The sequence below is a fragment of the Aspergillus niger genome (assembly GCF_000002855.4).
Source record: "Aspergillus niger supercontig An11".
Taxonomy (NCBI): Eukaryota; Fungi; Ascomycota; class Eurotiomycetes; order Eurotiales; family Aspergillaceae; genus Aspergillus; species Aspergillus niger.
In genome coordinates, this window is record NT_166526.1 from 40,036 (window position 1) to 53,653 (window position 13,618).

Genomic DNA, 13,618 nt, shown 5'->3' on the forward strand with positions numbered 1-13,618 from the left:
CCCGATAAAGAAAATCTTTGTCCAGCATATGAGATCTATAGGGGTTATCATCGGATTACTGCTGGACGTGATTACCGGTCCTACAGACCGAACATCTGGCCACTGTAACAAATTCTTCGATTTGGTCTGTCCTCTGTTCAACACGGCGTCTCTCAGGATTAGGTGAGACTCAACAAAAGGAACTACCACTCCTGGAAGGAGCCCTCCCAGGAAATATAGTTACGGCGGCATGTAAGGTGGCAATGAAAATAGTAGGGCGCCTATCTCTCCCCTTCCCTGGGCACTGAGATATCTCCTAGTATGCCTCAGGCAGCACACATTCGTATCGCTGCTAAAACTAGCCCTTCAGTCTCCATTCTTGATTTCAATCAATTATCTTTGAATCACCCACTGTTACGGACAGCCTTTCACCAAAACTAGAAACCTTCAAACTGCACTTCCATTGAAAACAATCAAGAAATACCTTTACAGTGAAGATAACCCCTCGCTTTTTCCTCCCCCGTAAATCTTGCCGGAAGGTATCATTAGTGTACGGAGAAGGAGTGTCGCACCCAAGTGAGTATTCAAATACTCGAACTTCTTCAACGGCTTTTGGGTTATTGTGCTTTCTTTGGCTGACTGGAATGTAAAAGATGGTCCGTGGTAGCATCAAAGGGACTTGCACGGTCAAAAGAATAAAATTAGACTTTCGAACATTTACTTCGCTTCCTCGTCGTGACTGATCCCACGGCAGGCAATATTAACCACTTAGACGGACACAAGAAAGGGGAGTAAAAGTTCAAGTAAGCTCATTATACTCAAGCATGCGTTTCTAAGTCCATCCCGGGACATGTGAAACAATATGAAGTAGTAGAATGACACAGCATGAGAGAGAAAAACTGATATTGAACAGCTTGCTTGGTGAACTCGAAATATATCCTGCTCCACTCAATCCGGACATGCTTGTCAATGTACGAACATGTAAAACTTGGAGCATAACATCGTTCATAAACTCGTATGCCAAGTCCGGAGCGTCGTTAGGAGTGACCATAATCCACATGATTACCATGGCCACTCTAGCTTATCTTGCTTTAGCTGATTAGAAAAGTGATGCCAGAGAAGGGAAGCCACCAGATGTGGACGAGCCCAAGCCAGTAAGTCCACTCAGTCCACCCAGTCCTGCTGCGGATGAGGACTCCGAAGAGGAATCACCGGTCGAGGTGCTCGAAGAGGTATCAGATGAAGAGGAACCAGTCAGCGAAGAAGTGGTGGTGTCGCTGAGCTTGGATTCCAGCCACTGAGAAGCTTCACCTGTGTTCATGACGTAGGTGAAATGTGCGGCGGTGACGATGAGGGTACCATCACAGACAAGATCGCCCATGGCACAGTAGATCTTGACTTTGTCCTTGGGGAAGTTGCCAATTTGACCTCCCTCCTGGGCATTGCGGGTGTATCCAAACAGCACAACGCCTTTGATCTTGTCCTTGACGTCGTCAGGAAGTTGCTTGATAGAATCATCCATCACGGCTGTTCCTTGACTGTATGGACGTCAGCAGGTGCGTAACGAGAGAATCGATGTTATTAAAGAGCAACTAACCTATACCCACCAGCCAGGATCTGGCTGTTAGGACACTTCGAAGCGGCCAGCTTGAAGAGGCTCTCCGACTCGCTGATGGCAGCTGGGGAGGTATTGTCAGGGAGTGCATTCGACATGAGATCTGCCGTATATGCAGGCCCCACGCCCTGGCAGAGAACCTGGCCGGCTTTGGCCATCTTGAGGTCGTTGCACACAGCAGGACCAGTGGAGATACCCTTAAATTCTCGTGAGTATTTCGAGTGTTTGATCGGGTGCGAAAGACAATGTTACTTACGAGCAGGCCAGGCTCAGTAGATGCTCGGGCAAAGATGAAAATAATAGGCTTACAAGAGCCATCGCGCAGTTCATTGCCATCGGAAACTAAACGATTAGCCGTGACCGCTAAGATAAAAGGACCATCTCTCCTTACGTTGACGTTCAGCAAGTCCCATGGGGCTCGCAGCAGCGAGACCTGCCAGCCCGAGCAGAAAGTAAGGAAGCTTCATTGTGGTAATTTCACCTGACGTTATGGGAAGAAAAACCCTCACTCATCAATGCGGCCGCCTGGGCAGCCATGCTGGAATTTATCCTTCCAGTCTAACCCACGTGTTCAGAAAATCACATGGCGAACCCATTTGTGCGCCGATGCCCAGAGAACTAGGCTGGTTTCATTGTTTCAGGCAGAAGTGTCGATATAGAGCAGAGGCTCGGGGCGAAGGGACCATTTTGGGCCTACCACGGGCCAAGGAAAGGGAACGAACTGTGGGCTAAGGATTGGCATTGTGGCATGCCGAGGACCCTGAATCAGGGGTCCTGTGCCAGCGCACCAACGGCGTGTTTCACATCCCGACCATGTTTTTGGGTCGCCTACTTAAAATGCTCTGATCCCGAGGTTAAATTCGCCGTGTTGTCTTCGAGAAAACTCGACAAGTACGATTGCCAAGCAATAAATGCAGTCTTTTCTCGACGATGAGTGGTTTCATGTAAACAATGTCCCTCAGACCCAAAAATCAGCCACCGTCCATCAACCGGCCGATCCGAACACGCCCTCGTCTCGGTGGACGAGTCAGGGTCGCAGAACATGGGAGAACTGTGAGCCTAATGCTATTAACGTTTCCTTCGCATAATGAACCTGGGGATTCAGGGACGGGTAAATATCGTTTTAGCGAACTTATACGCTGATGTCATTTCCAAGGGTCGTTCCATGGTCGGCGACGGTTGATTTCTCTTCATAGACGCTGAAAAGTCCAGTTATCACGATAATCACCCTAGCGCTCTTGTTTGATCTAGTCTCCCCCTGTCGGATTTTGCCGCCTTGAAGATTCTTGGGAATTAATATCAAACCTATCTTGATCCCATGATGATGGTTCGCGTCAGTTCGCGCGTATTCATGTAGCGGACAGAAACACCGTTTATCCGAGGTCCCGCCGAGCCCAAATAAAACCAGTCTCCAGACGGAGGTAATCGTAATGATGGCAATGGAACACTAGATGCACCTTCGTGATGCGGTCAACAGACATGGAAATGTATCAGTAACTAGAAATAGGACTTTATGGCTTTAAAGCAATGCTAATGCAGTGCTTGGGAACTTGCAAAGGAGTTAATATATAATTTGCGGGCCGCGGAATGCTGGATCGTAAGCAAGATACTGAAATGGGTCTGAACTGATCACTGAATGGCCTCATATATAGTCTGACACATACGCTCATCGGCACTTAGAATACAATCACAGTGAGTCAAGTCCATCACCCCCGCTCTATACCTCCTCTACCTCAGTAGCATGTGCTTCCTTTTTCTCGTCGATGACAGAACCACCTGGCATTTCGGGGATCTCATAAGCTGCAGGAAGACGAATTAGTCAATGTGTTGCCTAATACCAAGAAAGGGGGTGGGGTGTTTGTCATACATTTGAAATTCCAGGCGGATACGCCATTCTTGAAGAGGATCTGGATCTCCTCCAACGTGCGTCCGGAGGTCTCCGGAAGTAGGAAGTAAATCCAAACGGCAGCCGCAACCATCAAGCTACCGTAGATGAAGCCGACTCGGGCACTGAGATTGGCGGCATCACTATCGAAGAGATAGGGGAAGGTAAAGGTCACCATCCAGCTGCAGAACCAATTGACGCCGGTCGACGTAGCCATCAACTTGCTGCGGTTTGGACCGGCAGAGATTTCCGAGGTTACCACCCAAACAGCTGGTCCCAAGGAGAGATTATACACGATCATGTAGATGTATACCATGGCGACGATCAATCGGTCGAGAGTCGTAGTTTTATGGGATGCTGTTCCGGCCCCGCCGACAATCAAAAGGACCATGGCGACGAGGACGCACGAGAGCAGCAGCATGGGACGACGACCAAAGCGCTCGACACAATATTGATTCAGCCATACCGCGGGCATGGGGACCAGATATAGGCCCATTTGGATCAGGAATGAATTGGTCATCCCAATGGCAGAGAAAAACACGATTCCGTAGCTGGTTATAAAATTTATTCCAGACGCTTGTTGCCATGCTGATGGGAAGAAGACACTTAGTATTGGAGGACGATGGAGGGCGAAGGGGCTTTTCATCTTACCTTGGAGTGCCATCCCCAGGTATGCTTTGCGACCGTCCTGATGCCAGTGGAGTAGCTCCCGCCATGAACCTTCCGCGCGGCGTTCCTCTTCAATAGTCCCGGATATGTACAGAACCTCGCTCTCAATCACGTCCGGTCGATTTCCGTGCAAGCGACGGAGGGCTGCACGGGCCTGCTCCGTCTTCCCCTTCTTCAAGAGCCACCGAGGTGATTCAGGGGCGAACAAGATAAGCCCCGGAACCAGTATGACTGGGAAGACCAGCTGCACCGCCATGGGGATCCGATAAGCGCCGCTATCGTTCCGATTCTTGGTCGCATTATCGACGATCACACCCAGTAGCAGTCCAAGGCCAACATCGAATTGGTAGAGAGAAACCAGAGCTCCACGGAACCTGGCCGGGGCACAGTCGGCTACATACAGCGGAACTAGACATGATATCAGGCCCACGGCATATCCTGCGCATCAGTTAGTAACGGTTACAACCGATTAGTGACTATGATAGCTGTGGTACGGGCGTCTTCCGATGAGTACTAACCAAGGAGTAGCCGTCCAACAATCAACAGAGCAAGCTTGTCGGCAGAAACTTGGAAGATCACCCCTAAGACGACAAATGTGCTTGACACAAACAGACCACCACGGCGACCAATTCTGTCATCGACAAGGTATGATGATACGGCCCCGACGAGCTCACCGACATTGATGATACTGGTCGTGAGAGACTGAATGCTAGAGCTGAGAACATAGCCCCCCGTTGCATTGTCATAGTGTCCGTAGGCTTTGATGAAGGGCTCCATCACCAGTATACCTGAGGGAATGTGAGTTAACATACTGCAATCAGAACATGTCCAAGCGTTGGGTATTCGCAAACTCAAGCTGGTCGCTCTTTGGGGAAAGGGGTATGGCTCTGAACCCACCAGAGTAATAGGATGAGTCAAAACCAAACTGGAAGGCTGCAATGGTGATGAACAGGCAGATTGCAATGGCACGCCAGTCAGCTCGGGCGGCAGCTGTGGCCGACATTGGAGCCGTCATAGTGTAGAGAGGGTTGAGAAAGCCAGACAGGTAGCAAAATTGAGAGCACAAGCAGAGAGCCAGACATTGTGCAGTGAGCGCTGTCAGGATGGGCTTTTTATATAGAGACAACTTGGGGATGAGTTTATCCTTTGCTCCCCAGATTTTTTTTGGGTCCCCAAAGCCGGGGTTGCGGAGAAGCTCTGTCAGCCGACCAAATAGATGAGATCCCAGCCGCAAAGAAGGAAATTGGCCGAATGCTGGCAGCGTAATTCACCGACTAAAGTTCACCGGCGCGGTCCGGACGCCGATGCTGATTGGGTCTGGAACAGATTAGCTTGGGATGCGGACAGCCGCGAACAGCAAATGGAATCAAGGGGGATCCACCGCCGGGATGCAACTCCACGATGGTCGACCCCGACAGGTATAAATCATTAGCCGCGCCGACCATGACTTTCGGAATTGCCAACGTCTTTTCATTCCTGTTTCCTGCTTCAAACCGACAGTATGGCTGCTGCAGTGCGTCAGCTTCGGGTGCCCGAGGATACTGACCAGGCTCCCGTCCCGTCCCGCCTCATGTCCGACCAGGTAGTCGTCATTGTCCCAACGCAGACGTCACCCTCACATCCCCAGCGGGTGATCGGGAGGAAATCCCCCATCTCGGGAATCGAAGAGTTTCGGGGGATCCCGTACGGGACTGTACCGGCGAGATGGCAGCATGCAGTGCTCCGTGATCGCTTACCCCAGGATGAATTTGATGCAACTCGGAACGGGTAGGTTGACATGTCTTGCTTCTGAGTGTGGAGGACTACAGCCCGCTAACACCCAGGCCTGTGTGTCAGTCCTCGCTGCCCTCAACCACAGGAACCAAACAACACCGACGAGTACCAATCGCATCTTGAGTTCCCAGCCGACGTGACGGAGTCTGAGTTCGACTGTCTCAATTTGTTCATCACAAGACCCAGTGCTGCGGCCCTTGCTGCAGCTGGTTTCGACGTGCAGGAAGTGAAATTGCCGGTCTATGTGTATATTCATGGTGGAGCATATAGCTTCGGTGCGGGAACAGATCCGATCTGGGGTGAGTGCTTCGCTTGAGAAAACTGGCGTAGCCGGTCACAGTACCACTGATCAACATCGACCCCAATAGATCCGGCTCGCCTCGTCAAGAAATCAGTTGAGCTAGGCACTCCCATGATCGTGGCCACCATCAACTACCGCCTCAACATGTTTGGATTCGCGGCTTCGTCCGAGATCATTCAAGCTCAACCGGAAGGTCAGAGAAAAGGGTGCAATTTCGGACTAAGCGATCAGCGAACCGCCATTCGTTGGGTACGTCAGAACATTGGGGCATTCGGCGGTGATGCCACCCAGATCACCGTTGGAGGTCAGTCAGCTGGCGGAAGCTCGTCGCATGCTCACGTCCTGGAGGCTGTTCTTGGCAAAGGCGAGCCTTTGGTCCAGCGAGGAATCATTCAATCGGGAACCCTAGGTGTGCTCGGTCCTATTTCGATGGACGTATCCAACGCGCGCTGGAACGCTTTCTGTCAGCATGCAGGAGCTCCCGCAGGCGATGCTATCTCCCGCATGGCTTTCATGGTTAAGCTTCCGCCAGCGGAGATCCTTCAAGCGGCTGGGAAGTTGGGTTCCATTGTCTGTCCCCTAGTGGAAGATGGCCTAACCATCTCAAAAAGACCAAATGGTCGCTGGAACGTTCACCTCGATGGCCTGCAGAGTGAACCTATTGCGGAAACATCGGCCTCTGGTGCCGGAGTCATTCCGGTTTTGATTGGTGACACAGATGTCGAGGTCAGCCAGTCTAACATGCCTAACTATAATCATATGCTGATAATGAACAGGGTCTTCTACACTTAAACGTGGTAAATGGGATCAGAAATTATGAGCATCTGAGCGAACAACTATCTGCTGGGGTGGAGTCAAAGGAGTTCTTGGAAGATCTATACCAGGCGTATGGTTTTGAGCCAGACACTCCCCCAGCCGAGCTCAGAAAACGGGTGCTTCAACTGTTGACGGATATACAGTTCGGGTATCCTGTGCAATGTGCAAGACAAGAACTGAGGGATTGGGAAGTGCCCAGGGATAAGCTTACAGAAAGCCCTACTATAACACGTTCTACTGCGGTGCACTCGTATCGCATGAGCGTGGGCAACCCATTTCCGGGGCCTCGGCAAGGGATTGCCCAGCACTGTGTCGATTTGATATATATCTATGATTGCTTCGCAGATGCATTACGTGTTGCAGACGAGGCCCTGCCAGCCAAAGCACCGACAAACGCTGCCTTAGTCGACCGTGTTCAGGAAAATTGGATCCGGTTTATCACAGCCCCATCTCTCGATAGCCAGGCCGGCAACGCAACTGTCTATGGCAGTGACAGGACCACCTCGACGATCCACATGGACTCGGACCGGACTTGGACGGACAGGATGCATAGATTCCATATCCTGGGCAGACACTGGCGTTCTGCCCAGCAGGCCATGCAAGCGATAACGGGTCCGAGCCATATTCTATAGAGCTCTAATAGCCCTAATGGTAATGATTAGACCGCTCGTAACTATCCAGGTAGGCCGAATAGCCGCGGAGCCAGCAATGGAGTAATGAACGGACGATGCCATGTTTGATCTGTTCTCAGCCCATTGGACCAACCCACAATCCAGTATATCCAGGGGCCCAGCGGTAACGAAGCATTTCTGGATCCAAGGGTGATTGAGGTACGCCCGTGAGTTCCGGCGTCGGCTGATCTTGTCCGGGTACACTATCCCCAGTAGATTCAGCCATATTGACTGACAGCGCCCGGCGCAAGAGCTTGGCAAACGTGCGTTGGTAGTCCATATTCGTCGCTGCCACAAACATGTCCAACACCTGTAGGTTAATCGAACAATTGCGTAGAATCAGGTCGTCGGATCGCTTCCCCAGCTTTTGTGCCAGAATGAGGAAGATGAAAGACGATTGTAAAAAGTAGGTTCCGAAAAACCTATACATTAGAGACAGTTGTGGATCGATTCGCAATATGTGTCGCGCAATCTTTATCCGCTTATGTCAGCAAGGGTGTATTTGGAACGATAGAAACTTTCTGTTTATCAAAATATTACAATGCGATTTGGGGTGACTCACATTCGCACAAGCCACAGCATGCTCGCCAGCCGTCAGAAAGTCGGAAGATGACTGCCATGTAAGGTCTTGATACATTCGCACCACGTCCATAGGACCGTGTAGTAATACAAACATGCAGTGGTACATGTGAAATCCATAGTAGGCCACTGTCGGGATGTCTGCTGCCGGAAATGAATCGCAATCTGGCTCAGCAATTGCGCAGAACACCGAGCCCACAAGAGCCTCAAATGAATGATACCATATCTCGAGATTCTGTAGGATATTCTTTTGCACTGTGTTCAAAAGGCCATGACATGTGTTAAATGTTGAATGATCGCTAAGGAAGCGATATTCCAAGATCTCGCCCAGTATCCTGCACTAGCTTCAGATACCACGGCTTGAGCTCAGGGAATCTCAGGAGACCTACCTTGACAGAGGCAGAAAGAGACCTAGCATGTCCAGGTTCCCTACATGATAGCTGAGCACTGTTTCATGTGCGCTTCGCCCTTGAGACCCGGGAAGTAACGGGCCGGGCTGATTCCATATTGGATCGGGGCGCGGAGTCGGGAGAGATAGACATTCATTGTCGGTTATCCGCGGTCGTCCATTGAATGACAAGGCCGCATGTCGATCAATAATATAAGTTGCCCACCATAGCCTGTCACGGACTCAATATAAACGACGTTAGGTCTAGTGTTTGTGATAGGAATTGAGACAAACCTTCTCCTTTCCTCTTTGTCGTCTTCACTGAGATCAGGTACATCTTTGTGTAGCTCCAACTTCTGAACAACGAATTTGAGGAATATAAGCCAGTATTGCAAGCTTGACTCGACCGATCTTTCGCTCGGGGCGATACTTGTCATGATGAATGCCGTTAAGGCATCATCGAGCACGTGGTTAGTATCGGGTAGTGTCCTGGGGTGAAAATGCTGAATTAGCCTGTCGAGGAGATAGCGTCCTTGGGCCATGCGCTCATTGACGCTTCGTTCGGATGCATAAAGTGACTGCTCCGCTGGTGGCATGAAACAAGCGACGCCTTAATCATGTAAGATGGCTGGAGGATTATTGCTCGGGAGAAGTCTGTAGGCGTACATAGGATTGAAAGCAGCAGGGTTGGCAATATGGGCCTAGGAGCACGCTGATCTAAGAGTCTGCCTTTTCGGATGAGTAAGGCATGGAATTCTCTGTTGGGTGAAGCATAGAAGTGCTCTAACAGACGACAGGCCTCAAAACGCGAGAGTTGAAGCGGGGAAGCGCTATTGCACATGGTGAGTGTGACAGGCTTAGAAATCGATGGAAGTTAGAGATTTACCTGGGCGTGACCTGTTCGGATGTCAAAACCTGCAGATCGCAAAGGCAGTCCAGTACAGGATAATCAGGTGCATACTGCAATGGGTTCAGCACATCCACGCACAAGCCGGGGTGGGTGTCACGGGCCGCACCGACAAGTGATGTTCTGATAGTGGAAGAGATATCTGTGGGAGAGATTGCCTAGTCGGTCGCCTTCCCCGTTTCTTGATCGGGCGGCTGGATGTGCACTGTATCCCTAGTCCTGGGGGTTGTTCAGAAATGGCCGGCTGAGGCAGCGGGAAGTGGAGGCGTACGGTGACAGCGGGCGCATCCTTGGGATCGCGGCGAGCATTTGAGCTTATGGCGGTGGCACTGGTCACAAGCTACGACGGTCTTGTTATTGTTCCCCATATGATGCGATCGTAAACGAGGACTCCCACTGGAGCGCTGCCCGGAATCTGCAGCCATGGAATGGACGGATGAACAAATAATGAGGTACGGCTAGAGGCAGAGGGTGGAGGAGTGGAGAGAGATTTGAGGCAGCGCCGGGGAGGCAGATTCAGATCGTCATCTCACCGCCTCCAGAGGGTCTCGAAGAGGCGGCCTTCTTACTAGCGAGGTCTAGTTGCATCTTTCCTAGTATTCATTCTTTCCGACTTATTTTGATCTTTACTATCTTTGTACACTTCGGTGCTCTTGTCAGATCACGTTGATGCCAACAAGTATGATGTTCACGATTGATGAAACAGTGCTTTTGCTAGTATGTGGGCCCAAACAATATACTACGAGTATCACTGCCAGGCTCCTTCAAGCAGACGGGGTGACATATCTTCAACGAAAGCCGGCAAGACAGGGGCATTGTACAGCTATCACTAGCCCCCCGTTTCTTCTGATTACTATACGGCATGATGCCAGCTGCCAGGTTTCTCTGCTGCCTCGTGCTTAAGACGAAACTTCAATACTTTCCCACGCGGATTGTGGGATGGCTGATCCCAAGACCTTGCTGCGATTCGTTACTGTAATTCTAGGTAGTGCTGTGCTCTGAAGTGCTGCGAAACATTTCGACAAGTTGTGTCTCAATACTTGGATGCTTGCTGTTATTGCAATTTTTTAAACATGGGTCAAGTTGATGATACCTCTTCTTAAAGTGTCCACAAAATGTGTGCTTCAAGACGGACTCAAGCAGGAATTACGCGGTAAGAATACTAACACCAGGCGCCTTTGCCAACCCCTCCTTAACTGCTTGTTGGACCAGCACGGCAACATCACGGGGCATGCTTAAGAAGGGCGAATGAGAAGAGTCCAGGGTCAGGTTCGTAACGGACCCCATAGTGGCGATCATTTTCTCCTGCATCTCCAGTGGCAGAGCTTGGTCCTGCTTCGCTTGGATATAAGTACATGGGATATAATTCCACGGCTCATAAGTGTTGGGAACTTGGGAACACGCTGCTGCCATGGGAAGAAGTTGAGAGATCCAGTAATCTTGTACGTCGCTGGGGAGGTCATTGTAGAAGAGGTTGGCCGGATCGCTGATGGCGGGATTGTTGGCATAGATAAGGTCACCCTGGTCCACCCATCCATTCAGTATCGTTCGCGCATCATGGCTAAATTGAATTGACAGAACCAACCTTGAATTCCCAGAAGGAAGGGGCGACTCCACCAAAATACCCGAGAAGGGTTTGGCCCTTGGGGACGACAAAGGCTACAAGGTATACGATCATAACAATCCCACCTGCCTTTCCGGCCGCACGTCGCTCGGCGACGCCCAACCCTTCAGCTGCGCCCGACGCAACTGCACCGCCATATGAATGAGCTACCACAGTCACGTAGTGGCCCTTATCCGCGAGTTCCTCGATGACGGCGTGCAGGCTCGCCCTGTCATCCACCATGGTCTTCAGTGGCGGAGAGGTGTTGCCAATGGACGGGTGAGCAACTGTTGTGGCGTTTATCCCCCGGCTGGTCAGTTCGTCCTGCAGCTGGCGCATGCAGGACGGCTGATGCCAGGCACCGGGGACAAGGACAACAGTGGAAGAGGCCATAATGGAGACTGGACTGGTTGAAATGGAGGGGGGAGCGAAGAAATAAAGTCTGGGAACAGACAGGCATAGCGGGGTAGTCAAGACCACAGCCATTTTAAACCAAATTACGAGGTTTCGAATGGCTGGGTCATCCCGACTCGTCTCTCCACCTCATGCCACTAGCATCGCGGTCGTTATTGGGGGCTATCCACGCACTAGTCCCACGATTCCCACAGAGGATGAAACTAACTTGTTGGACTGATCCTGATGATAGGAAGCTTAGTCAGACCATGCGAGAATGGAATATGATGCCTAGAATCTAGCAAGAATTAGCGAATTGGGGATGATGGATGTAGGATAGTGGTGAGAGGAGCGGGAAGATACATATTGGGCCCTTCGCGAGGCCCGCAGGAAACCATGGATGCCTGCATGCCTGGCACTTGCAGCGCGCTTTTCCCTTTTGAGTCCACGGGGGCCGATCGCAAGATCTCGGGTTGATTCCCGATTGATCTGAATCTTCAACCTTGGTCAATAACGCCAGGCCATTATAGCCTATTCTTTTCAGAACCTGGCAGAAACCTAGTTCGTCGCCAAGCTAGACTCTACTTCATGCCGAGGAACTCACTAGTCTGAGTGTCATGTTGCTGGCAACCAATGACAGCAACGACGGCCACGACAGAGTCATCGTGTCGCTCATCTAGTCGCCCTGCTTTGTATGAGTAGCGTAGCTCCATGCCTGCCATGTGCTCAGCCTTGGTGCTAGAATATGTGGATGCACAAATGCTCACAACACTTATCCGACCATGCAGCATGTCTGGACAACCTAATATTCGTGATCATCTCGAGAGGCTAATGCCAACCCTTACCCTCGCGTTTACCCGGCGCGCATCTGTAAAACGCCCCACGTTAATTCTTATGTAGTAAAGTGTAATACCAAGCTCTTGATGGGTAAGATACCCTCTGAGGCTATATAGCTGATCATTTTCGAGGCAGCAGACGCCATCTTTCGCAGAGACTGATAGCCTGTCTACTTCGGCACCTTTCCCAGGAAACAAAACAGTGACTGCTAGCCGGTGAATACTACGGCTCACATTTGAATGACCTGTATTTGTTGTGTTGATGTGACAGACTATATATCTCGTTACGCAGGCAACACCTAACCAACATACTGCTCTCCGATCAGCCCACCTCTAGCAAAAGCTTCTTCTCCTTTAGTATATCTCAGCCAGATCGCAGAAAGCCCCCAAACTGTCCCAAGCTTTACCGGTGCTACGGCAACGAATAAAGTATCTCGTTACCTATAACATCTGACGCTCTTCATCTCAAGATCATCTCTTCCATCACTTCTGACTAAACTGGCATCAACCATGCGCTGGACACCGGAAAACGAAGATCTGGTAACTATACCCTTGCATAGAAACCCAACTTATCAACTATCTAACGTAATACACTTCAGCTGTGGCGGACCATTTTCGAGACCCAGACACTGAATCTGGATCTGGATAAGATTGCCGAAGGCTGGCGTGAGTTCATCATTTCTAGGCCGTTATACGAACATAAGTCGAAAAACAACAAACTCTAACCTCGATAGCCGGCGATGACAAGCCCACCGCAAAGGCTCTCAAGGAGCATCTCGGAAAATATCGCAAGGGGATCAAGTCTGGCATAACATTCAGTATGAACGTGAAGCGCCCTGCGGATGACAGTTCTGCCACACCGAGCCCCAAGAAGAGACGCGCTGCGACGAAGCAGAAGGCCAAGGGCGAGGAGGTGTCAGACAATGGGTCTGCTACACTGAGCCCAAGGAAGAAGCGCTCCACTATGAAGAAGGTCAAATATGAGGAGGTGTCGGAGGAGTCTGATATTGACGTTAGCATCCCGGCTGGTGGGAAGGATAAGGAATAGGGTGTCGTGGCCCTGGGTCATTCCAATCTTGGCTATGTGATGGTCGTCTAAGAGAGGTTTCGTTTATTGCGGGTTGCCTTTATTGTATCTACATGGCGACGGGTGCTACTTACTTGGGGGATCATTGAATCATATGACATAGTGTTTATTCCCTT

General features: G+C 50.7%; 7 protein-coding genes across 7 annotated transcripts; 2 read left to right on the forward strand and 5 right to left on the reverse strand.

The window, feature by feature from the left end:
- Positions 1–1,078: 1,078 nt before the first annotated feature.
- Positions 1,079–2,061, reverse strand: An11g00110 (uncharacterized protein; the record flags this gene model as incomplete). Its single annotated transcript, XM_001393978.1, has 4 exons — positions 1,079–1,517; positions 1,577–1,791; positions 1,851–1,936; positions 1,986–2,061. 4 exons carry the CDS (start codon positions 2,059–2,061, stop codon positions 1,079–1,081), a joined length of 816 nt encoding a protein of 271 aa, XP_001394015.1.
- A 1,250-nt stretch (positions 2,062–3,311) lies between these two features.
- An11g00120 (uncharacterized protein) lies at positions 3,312–5,163 on the reverse strand (the record flags this gene model as incomplete). The annotated part of the gene is made up of 5 exons (XM_001393979.1): positions 3,312–3,394; positions 3,462–4,067; positions 4,131–4,586; positions 4,667–4,936; positions 5,046–5,163. The coding sequence occupies 5 exons, from the start codon at positions 5,161–5,163 to the stop codon at positions 3,312–3,314; spliced, it is 1,533 nt and encodes a 510-aa protein (XP_001394016.1).
- Positions 5,164–5,718: 555 nt separating this feature from the next.
- On the forward strand, positions 5,719–7,670 carry An11g00130 (uncharacterized protein; the record flags this gene model as incomplete). The annotated part of the gene is made up of 5 exons (XM_059749989.1): positions 5,719–5,915; positions 5,957–5,975; positions 6,007–6,220; positions 6,290–6,948; positions 6,999–7,670. The coding sequence occupies 5 exons, from the start codon at positions 5,719–5,721 to the stop codon at positions 7,668–7,670; spliced, it is 1,761 nt and encodes a 586-aa protein (XP_059605422.1).
- A 115-nt stretch (positions 7,671–7,785) lies between these two features.
- On the reverse strand, positions 7,786–9,113 carry An11g00140 (uncharacterized protein; the record flags this gene model as incomplete). The annotated part of the gene is made up of 4 exons (XM_059749990.1): positions 7,786–8,181; positions 8,272–8,623; positions 8,678–8,908; positions 8,971–9,113. The coding sequence occupies 4 exons, from the start codon at positions 9,111–9,113 to the stop codon at positions 7,786–7,788; spliced, it is 1,122 nt and encodes a 373-aa protein (XP_059605423.1).
- A 1,616-nt stretch (positions 9,114–10,729) lies between these two features.
- Positions 10,730–11,579, reverse strand: An11g00150 (uncharacterized protein; the record flags this gene model as incomplete). Its single annotated transcript, XM_001393982.1, has 2 exons — positions 10,730–11,104; positions 11,169–11,579. 2 exons carry the CDS (start codon positions 11,577–11,579, stop codon positions 10,730–10,732), a joined length of 786 nt encoding a protein of 261 aa, XP_001394019.1.
- A 298-nt stretch (positions 11,580–11,877) lies between these two features.
- Positions 11,878–12,370, reverse strand: An11g00160 (hypothetical protein; the record flags this gene model as incomplete). Its single annotated transcript, XM_059749991.1, has 2 exons — positions 11,878–12,137; positions 12,184–12,370. 2 exons carry the CDS (start codon positions 12,368–12,370, stop codon positions 11,878–11,880), a joined length of 447 nt encoding a protein of 148 aa, XP_059605424.1.
- A 555-nt stretch (positions 12,371–12,925) lies between these two features.
- On the forward strand, positions 12,926–13,463 carry An11g00170 (uncharacterized protein; the record flags this gene model as incomplete). The annotated part of the gene is made up of 3 exons (XM_001393984.1): positions 12,926–12,955; positions 13,015–13,081; positions 13,150–13,463. 3 exons carry the CDS (start codon positions 12,926–12,928, stop codon positions 13,461–13,463), a joined length of 411 nt encoding a protein of 136 aa, XP_001394021.1.
- Positions 13,464–13,618: the final 155 nt, after the last annotated feature.